Here is a 9,522-nt window from a genome sequence, read left to right as displayed (position 1 = left end):
AGACCACTGTGGTCGCCGTCCATGTCCAATCATGTCACAAGCTTCAGGTACTGGAGCAAGTAAATGGCTCACTCAGGCGGTAGTACTCTCTCTGCTCTGGTGTCCTATAAAAAGTTAAAAAATTGCAGAGGCTAACATTTTAGTAGAATACCAAGTTGGTGTAATGTCACATAGATGGGTCCCGCGGCATGCCCTAAAAAATGAAGGGGTTCTGCACTCTTTTTGTCCGCATGGTGAGAATGGCTTATTCCCCCTTTCTCTCTCTAGCCTGTTAGGCTTGTGCGCCGAAGTCTTCTTTCTTCTCCGTGTGTGGCTTGCATATCAATTCTTTGTTGTTTCTAATTTTTCTAAATTTACGGCTCTGGTCTCTGCCTTCAACTGGACTGGAGTTGTCCCCTTTTCTTATCCAACTGAAGCACACAGGCCAAATGCCAGCCTGATTTTTTCCCTAAAATATAGAATAACTGATTAAGAATTGGAACCAAAACTCCCGTCGCTTTCTCGTCATGCAGGGGATTTCTTCCGTCATGACATCGGAGAGCTCCGGCTGATTTTCGGGAGCTCGGGTCTCCACCGTTTCCTATTCGGTCGCCGAGTCCTGTCTCGGCTTGTGTTTCTGGGTTTTTTCTGCTCAGCCGAAGCTGTAGAGGTCTTGCTGAGGAAGGAATGTACTCTACAATACTTCCATTGGAAAATGGTGGGATGGGGCATGAGGATTTGCCGGGATCTCTCGAGGGGACTAATCTTCCGGGGGACGCTTGTCTCGTTCTCACCACTGATCCTAAGCCTCGGCTCAGATGGACAGCGGAACTTCACGAGAGGTTCGTTGATGCGGTGACTCAGCTTGGTGGGCCTGACAGTGAGTTCTTTTAGCTTATTGATTTGGTTTTTTGATTCCTAACTTTTATTTTTCTGGTTTGCCTTTTCTTCTATGGGGTAATCCTCTTGTTTTCTTCATTTTCTTTTCATTGTTGATTTGTCGGCAAATCGACATTACTCCATATGTAACTAGTTCAAACGGAATCTTCATTGACTCTGTTTCTTTATTTTATTTTCTTAGGAAAATGCGTATGCTTTTGTTTCAGCTGTAAAATGCATGTAATCCTGGTTCCCATTTCAGTTAGAAAGTTTTTCTCTTGATTTGTGAGGTCGCTGGTAACTCTTTGTTCGCTACCTAATTGCGCATATGTAACAAGTTATACCAATAGAATGAGCATTTTGTTCGCTAGAGGGAGTATTTTAGTGCCGAGACTGGGTTTCATTTTAACAAAATATAGGTAATACTCTTAGGGTTTTATATAATTCTTATATTTTGACAAACTCCGATCAATCTTGCAAAGTACAGTGTATCCAGTTATCTTGAGTTCTTTTAGCTACTTGAAGTTTTTGTTAATTTGACTTGACCACGGCAAATTAAAATGGTGCCATTCAGAGGAAGAATGGCAGGAAACATGTACCGGATATGTATCAAGCACAGTGTATTACCTGGAATGACAATGTGGAGTGCAGAAAATATGTGGGACGCAGTTATTTTCTATCTGCTAGACTATTGAATTCTTTACTCTACTCCTTTGTGATAATCTTGAGTTCTTACCTAAAATGCGGACTCTTGTTCTTCATCCAATATTTTCTCCAATTGTTGAAGCCGTGGAGCTCAGGTCCTGGCCTTTAGTTGAGAAAACAAGTTTTCTATTAAAACTTGTTTGTGACAACATATGTACACCTATATCTTTTTTAGATTGCCCTATAGAAGAGTGTTCTTCTTTGTCATTTCTCTCTTTTCAGTCACTGCCTAGAAGATTACCGGTGGTGGTTTTCTTTGGCCGCCTATGAAATTTCTGAAGATTGTATAGTTAATAGTTTATGAAATTTCTAGAACATGGTTATCTGCAATGGAGCTACTGTTGAATGTTGCATAACAGATGAGTTGATATCTCAGCAATAAGGGTTTCATGCTGTAGTATGGCAATATTGTTTTGCCTTGATGCTGGAATTTTGTCAACTTTTAAGATTTGGCGTACATTTGTAGGCATAGGAAATAAGATTAATCAGTATCAACCGTCTGGTCCTCTGAGTGCCCTTCCACTATTCTATTCAATGTCTAGGAAACAATTTTCATCAGAGGATGAGTAAAACTTCTAAAGTATAAATAGGAAGGAGAAGAACCAAAGAATGTTTGACAACAAGAGAAGCTCTATGTGTACTGTGATAAAAAAAATGACACACTCTATCCTCTCTTGGCTTGTACTTGTAGATTTAAGATTTTTTTGTAAGTGTTGTATTTCATAGAATGGAATTGCTGGTCTCTTATCACACAATCTCCTCACTATTTGCCCATGGTCTTCCCCTAGATTGGGCTCGACCAAATTTGGAAGTTCTAGATGAAACCCAGGTCTGCTGCATGCTGGTGCATTATAGCATTATTCATATTTCTTATTCTAGTTCTCTAGCTAGGTGATATTGATTCCAATGAAGTGAAGCCAAAGCTCTCATAATAGCCATCAGAATAGAAAAGCTCTTGTGTTCCCTGCTGATTGAGGCCAACCATAAGCTGGTTTAGACCGGCATGAAATCAAAATGAACCTTCCTTGGCAGTTTTGGTACATCTTTGGAAGGATGCAAGTGACATTGTCCTCTGTATTTCTGTTTCTTGGTCATGTTCCTCATTCTGTGTATTGACCTGATGAAGGACGAGCAAAGGTTGGAGTTGACCTCCAACTGCTCATTTTACATATTCCCCCAAGCTTCCCCTTAGATGTTTCTCATGATAGCTGGTGTGAAAACACTTCATTGTAATCGTTTTGATTTACTGTTTGGTAATGAAACTCTTATCATTAAAAAAAACTTAAATATCTGCTGTATATTTTAAAACATGCAACTTCTAGAGAGTATGGATTCATAAAGTATGTAGATAAGAATTTGATAGTTACAACTTAAGCAGTTGAAAGATGACTAGTATTTCTTACGTGTGAACTTTGTAGAAAAATCTTTGTGATGCACATTTGTTTGTTGCATGTGAAATAGTGAAAGCATTCTGGTTATAGGAGTTCCTATTTTTACTTGTACTTTCTAGTCTTTTTGGTATATTTAGAATCCTTGACTTCTATTGTAAACATGACCATCTATTAGAGTTCACATATATTTTTCATGTTCAAGAAGCAGGTGCCCAAGTAAGAAGTATTAATGAGTTCAAGCTACTCCAATTTTGACACTGCAAACTTCTATAATATTTTTTTCTTCTTTTGAATAAGATGTATTAGTCTTAACAGAACTAATGATTGGTTTTTTATTTTCAAGACCTTGACACCTGGGGTTTAATTTCCTGTCTCTAACCTGCAGAAGCAACACCAAAGACCATCATGAGAACTATGGGCGTCAAGGGCCTTACTCTTTATCACTTAAAAAGCCATCTTCAGGTTTGTTTCTGATTCACTTGTCCTGAGGCTGTTATTGTATAAAAAAGGCAGCATAACTGAAACTTCCATTTGACACTTGGGTGTGATAAATACTTGATCGTTAATGCAGAAGTTGTTCAATGTAAAAGGAAAATGATAAGTCTACTAGTAAAATTCACAAGAGAAATAATTGAGTGCAAGAGTGAAACTGTGAACTGAGAATACAAGAGTGAGCATTCTAAATTGTGAAAGGAAAGTGAGGTGTCAAACTGAATAACCAAGATCGTTCAATCCTGATGAAAAACGCAAATTTCAATTTCAGAAACTAAAAGCATGTGAAAACTATTCTATTAAGTTGCGTGCAAACTAGAAAGTGACCTATGAAATAACTAAGAAATGAAAGGAGTAAGTGCTATTGGTTCCAAGATGAGGTTAATTTAACTTCATTAGAAATAAATTGAAAACAGTGGTCTGCACATTTAAAACCTTACAACTTATTTTACTACTTTTGCTTTTGTCAACCAAATCTTCTCTAAAACTTGCATAAATTCAACTTTTCCTCCCTAACCAATTGTCTAGTGATTTGTAATAAGCTCTAGATCATAACAACAACAAATGAAAAAAAATATTTCATGTGATATGAGGAATACATTTCCAGAATTGTTGAGCAACTTGCAGCAGGTATGATAATGCATTTTCCTGCTCTGGCATCTGGAAATTTGGCATCACAGGAGTTGATTGAGTCTTCTGACAAATTGTATGGACAAAGCTCAAGTTGGAGTTCATTTGACCTTCCTCTTGACTGATTACTGACTGCATAGCTCAAATTCTACTGACTGAAAGCTCAGTTTCTTTTCTGTTTTTTTATGTGAATTTGCACACTCCATACAGAATTAGCTGCCCCTGTGAGCACTGGCTCCTGCCAGGTCAGTGGCATGTTATCCTCTTTGACCTGTGGATTCCAACCCCTCTATTGTTAACTGAGAAGTGAAACTCATTGTATGACTGACCATGAAAACCATCATTGGCTGTGTTATAAGCGTGAAAATCAGCCGAGCACTGGGTGCAAGTCAAGAGGTTGGAGGGAAGTGTTGTTGAAGTCTAGTGTCATAAAGACTAGTCTGACTACTACCTTGATGTTGACCACTTGTAAAATCAACCTAGAATCAGCATAATTACCTCAACCAGCACATGTAGCTTATCTTTAACCTCCTTCATTCAGAGAGGGATAGTAAGTGCATTATTATGGAAACTAATCCTTTCAAAAGGTGATGGGACATGCATGAGCTGAGCAAAGGAGTGCGTTGATTGATTAGGTAGAACACAGTTGATAGGATGTGTAACTACTGGCTCCAAACAGGGATGAATGTTTGTCAAACAAAGGTGGATTGCAACTGTCTCAATAGCCGCATTGTGCCTCTTCAATGCAAGGTCTCATTGGTGTCTACAAGTTTCTGTTTCTTTTGATGTAACATGTATTAAAAGCCTAAGCTGCACTATAGGTCAGTACTGGGGGACCAGTATGACTTCTAGACATAAAAAAACCACAATACCACGAACATCTTGTCATCTCAAACTTGTCTCCAATCAGCATCAAAGCAATTTCAAATATGGGTACCTTTGGTCCTCAAAAGAAAGGGGAGCTCTTGAGGATCACCAGTTTCGTATAGAAGATCCAGCTTTTTCATGAGTGCCACAGATGTGACTTGTTGAGCAGTTCGTTCATGATTAAGTGACCCAATATTGAAATAACAGTTGTAGATGATGGGGCACAATCTGGATTTATCCACCAACCTATTCTGCTTGATGCACTCAGTGACCTATTTATAGTACTTCTGCTTGTTAGTTGTTCATCTTTTTTTAAATACTTATGTTTTAGGTACCTTATGAAATCGTCAAAGCGCTGTTAATCACAAATGTATATCCGGACCTAGAATTTTGTCTCTGTCAGAATTTTGTCTGCATTTAATGCTGTCTCTAGTATGATCATTTCCTGTTGTAGCAGTTCAGGATATTAGTTTAAATGGTTAGTAGCAGTTTGGGATATCTATTTAAATGGTCAGTCGCAGTTTAGGATGTTTATTTAAATGGTTAGTAGCGGTTTAAGATATTGATTTAAATGGTCAACAGCCAATTCCTTGGCTGATAGGCTTACTAAATTTGCAACACCCCGGCATTCTCTCATGGTATGGGACGGTCCCCCCTCCCTTCTTCTTGTAACTTTGCTCTTTTGAGCCTTTAATATAATCCAGAACTATTTAAAAAAAAATTAAATGGTCAACTGATCAATATCAAGATATTCTTAATCGAAAAAAACTTGACTTTTTTTTGCAGAAATACAGACTGGGGAAGCAGTCGTGCAAAGAGTTTGCTGAAAACTCTAAAGATGGTAAGCCACTTATCTTCATACCCAAGCTCTGTTCATGCTAGTGCATTTATCTGTTTTATCAAATTTGTGAGTGAATATTTCATTCTGTAGATAGCGAAATTCATCAAGGGCTAATTGGTCAAGTTTCTGAAATTAAGAATTTTTTTTTTTTTTTGGTTAAGTTACCACTTTGTGGATGAAAAGGAACATAAAATTCTGTTGTTAAAAGGTCAAATCTTTCAAGGTTTCCAAATCCCTTGAGTTTTATTTCTTGAAAATTGTGCTGTTGGGGTAGTAGGTTTTTTTATATAAAAAAATATACATATTTCTTTTTTCTTTTAAGAGAAAAAAGTACCTATATTTTGGCTAATGTGTGATCTTGCTAAGAGTACTTCAATTGCATTCTCCATGCCTTTTGTGTTGTACAACTGCACATACATTTTTTGCCAATATATTTGTGTTTTGCAGCCTCATGTGTTGCAGAAAGTCAGCCAACTGGTTCAGCATCATCTTCATCATCAAGAATGCTGACTCAGGACATAAATGAGTAAATATTTGCCTCTGTACATCTTTCTGCAGAAACCTTGTTTGTTCTCCCTAAACTTCCCTTTGTCTATTGCACAGTGGGTACCAGGTGACTGAGGCTTTACGTGTTCAGATGGAGGTTCAGAGAAGACTTCATGAACAGCTGGAAGTCAGTTCTTTCTTCTCTTATAATTGTGTTTCTAAAATTTTTCTTAGATATTTTAAGTGAGAGTTGAAATCCAGGTCCCATGTCAGTAGAGACAGATGAAAAGTTTCAAGATGCCAAATGTTGTTTATACTTTTGCTTATGCTGCAGTTGGTGACTTAAAAAACAATTGATTGGAAGCCTGCTCTCTGAAAGATTTTGAGAGGGATCTCTTTGACTATCAGAGTTCTTGTACCCTGTGCTTCTGTTATGCTAATTCCTACTCTTATGGTTATACAAAGTTAGATTTCCTCCTCTCTGCACTAATATAAAAGTCCTTTACTAGTACAGGTCCAGCGGCATCTCAATATTCGTATTGAAGCCCAAGGCAAGTACCTTCAATCTATACTGGAGAAAGCCTGCAAAGCACTTACAGATCAGACTGTGGTCTCAGCAGGCCTAGAGGCAGCAAGGCAAGAGCTTTCTGATCTTGCGATCAAGGTTTCTAATGACTGTCTTGCTGTTCCAATTGATGGCCTTAAAGTGCCTTCTCTTTCTGACATAGTCGCAGCTTGTCTTGATGACAAGTCTGTGAGTAGGCCTGCAGGTCAACTTGGTGACTGCTCTGTGGAAAGTTGTTTGACATCATCAACCGAAAGCCCCGGAAGGGTGTCACTTAAGAAGAGGCCAAGAACAGTCCTTGGTGATGCAGAATCAGGCTGGGAGAGCAACGCACGACAAGGAATGCAGTGGATGACTAGCAGCATTTGATTCGACTCGACTTGGTCCAATTTAGTGCTGAATCTGGTGGTAAGGGTTCAACTAATCTGACCCCATTTCACTTTGGAATATGCTGTCGTCTTTGTAGCTGTACTGGAAAAGTGGCTTCCACCTTCAATCTAATACATATTGCCTACTTGATTTAGATTACAAGAAGCTGGTGTCAGTTGAATGGTATGTGTAAATTTACTCTACTAAAGGTAAAACCCCTTTCAGTTGAAATTTGAGAGTGGGATAAATGAGGCTTTTCTCTCAGATGGTTTTAACAGCGCAAGCCTAGACAGTTCTTTACTGGAATGACTGATATTACTGCATTGTTCAAGTTCCCCATTGTCAGAAGACTCATGGTTCACTTTAAAACTTTAAAACAATTATAAAGTAAGCTTAATACAGTTCGAATATCTCTTGACGTTTACCAAACATAATATAACATATAAACACAAATTCATAATTGATTTGTCTTCAGTCCAAAGAACTGGGTTGGAAACTAGTACTAAATGGAGTGTCAATTTCTTCAAGTCAAAGGGAGGACACAGAACCTCCATATTTGGCTCAGTGGCAGGCGCGTCCCATGCATAAGCTAAATAAATAGATCCCTCCGGTCCTAACTGAACTTCTTAGCTAGTAGACCAAAGGATCGGACTGTTTTCGCTCGCAGCAGTGACATAATCACCAGGGTATTCTTCATTTGCAACTACGCTCCTGACCTATTTGTTGTGAGTTGGCACACTCAAGTAAAATTTAGTGTTCTTGAAATCATCAAGAAGGGGGTTGTAGCCATCTTTAGTCCTCGTCTTGGAGGGCAAACCGAACTCTTCCATGAAAGAAGATGTATCGAGCTGCACCCAAAAAAGAATCAGAAGACATCAGTAAGACTGGTGTTGAAAAACAAGTACAAGGTATTTTGGTTATTTTACCTTATATTTATTTCTTGATATAATTTTGTTCTATATGTCTAACTATATCTATGGACCAAGTATCGTGTAAAGAGGACATGTAGAATAAGAGATATAGAGAGATTAGAGTTTACACTTAAGGGTATTTGTGTAATTTTATCTAACTCTTATTATCAGTAGAGGTTAGAGGAAGTGCCATCCCCCAATCCAAATAAGTTTTTTACTCTCTTTCGTCTCCACCTCTCCCTCTCATTCTCTCTTCAACTCTCTTTGTCATTTAACAATTTTTTTATGGTATCAGAGCAGTAGATCGCATCTAGCAAGATTTTTTGTTAAGTTTTCATCTTTTTAAAACAGGTCTACATAAAGGAACGATCTTTATCTAGTTTTTCGGCTACTAGTTAGTAAAAATTATTTCTCATTTTTTCTCTGTCATAACCCTATGGTTATTGGTTCTATTGCTCCAAGAATAGATTCTCTTTAAATTACCGAAAAGAGTTTTTTTATGTTGATCTTGAGATGTGTTTCAACTTCCAAACCTATCAATGTTGATGTCATCTTTAGCATATGCTGACATCAGCCCTAGTGATGCTCTCAGTGTACTGTATCTAATGGAATTTGATCCCTGTGATGGATTTTGGATCTCTTAACCTGCACACATCATCTATCTGTCCTAACCGTAAATTTACGTGGTGGGGCCCACTTAAGGTTGATCCGGAACTTTTTGGAAATTTTATTTGATCTATTGGTATTCTTATGTATATGATATGACTGATTTTGGTGATTGTGATTATTTTGGTAGGGCCCTCCTTTCACTCAAGATGATGATTGTGAAGCTAAAGACAGTCAAGTGATGACTTGGATTGTCAACAGCATGGAATCTACTACCAGGAGCTAAATTATGAATTTTGAAACTACCAAAGCTATGTGGTTGTCTTTGGAAGCTCTTCATGGACAAAAAATGAATCTTTCGAGGGTTTATGACATATTTCTTTGGCTTGAAAAGGGGTAATAGAATTGTGATAGAATATTGTAGTTCTTTTCTGAGTATTTGGGAGGAGATCAATGTCTTTCATGCATTTACTACGGATGAACGAGAACTCCGAAAGTGGGTGAAGTTATTATTGCCCTTAATACATCAACTACAACATCTAATTCTACTGAGATATCCAAGGACGCACAGGGATTGGCAGAGGCAAAGAAAACTCAAGCAAAGGCCGAGGCCGAGAAAATGGTAAATTTGAGCACAAGTGTGTTCACTGTGGATGCATAAATCATTACTCGGATAGATGTTGGATAAATTTTGGGGAGCCTGCATGGACAAACACTATTACACTCGAGAGTACAACCCTAGGGTATGAAATTACAACCTCAGTTCCACCTGGTGCTCCAGATGAATTACAAAAATTAATC

At 38.0% G+C, this 9,522-nt stretch overlaps 2 protein-coding genes across 7 annotated transcripts in view; one reads left to right on the top strand and one right to left on the bottom strand.

Annotated features, from left to right (window-relative positions):
- Positions 1–242: 242 nt before the first annotated feature.
- On the top strand, positions 243–7,435 carry LOC137943686 (protein PHR1-LIKE 2-like). 5 transcript variants are annotated; one of them, XM_068789142.1, is made up of 7 exons: positions 243–859; positions 3,340–3,416; positions 5,730–5,784; positions 6,232–6,310; positions 6,388–6,457; positions 6,785–6,934; positions 7,005–7,115. In XM_068789142.1, exons 1-7 carry the CDS (start codon positions 667–669, stop codon positions 7,026–7,028), a joined length of 648 nt encoding a protein of 215 aa, XP_068645243.1. In that variant the 5' UTR covers positions 243–666; the 3' UTR covers positions 7,029–7,115. The 5 variants fall into 5 exon arrangements, with proteins under 5 accessions (XP_068645243.1, XP_068645248.1, XP_068645237.1 ...); XM_068789147.1 differs by having other exon boundaries at positions 244–859; positions 6,785–6,906; positions 7,005–7,096; XM_068789136.1 differs by adding an exon at positions 7,360–7,435 and having other exon boundaries at positions 246–859; positions 6,785–7,243.
- Positions 7,436–7,592: 157 nt separating this feature from the next.
- LOC137957009 (protein arginine methyltransferase NDUFAF7 homolog, mitochondrial) overlaps positions 7,593–9,522 on the bottom strand; it is a 52,024-nt gene continuing 50,094 nt past the window's right edge. The window contains exon 14 of one of the 2 annotated variants that reach the window (XM_068804709.1): positions 7,593–8,052. In XM_068804709.1, coding sequence (XP_068660810.1) covers positions 7,921–8,052 — 132 coding nt within the window. In that variant the 3' untranslated portion in view covers positions 7,593–7,920. The remainder of the gene's footprint in view (positions 8,053–9,522) is intronic. The other variant, XR_011113302.1, reaches the window with a different exon arrangement.

Source organism: Aristolochia californica, unplaced genomic scaffold, assembly GCF_029961685.1.
Source record: "Aristolochia californica isolate CCGP_79_NKW_82.1479 unplaced genomic scaffold, dmAriCali1.0.hap1 SCAF_1, whole genome shotgun sequence".
Classification (NCBI taxonomy): domain Eukaryota; kingdom Viridiplantae; phylum Streptophyta; class Magnoliopsida; order Piperales; family Aristolochiaceae; genus Aristolochia; species Aristolochia californica.
The sequence above is the reverse complement of the archived record's forward strand: the minus strand, read 5'-3'. Positions and strand labels throughout refer to the sequence as shown.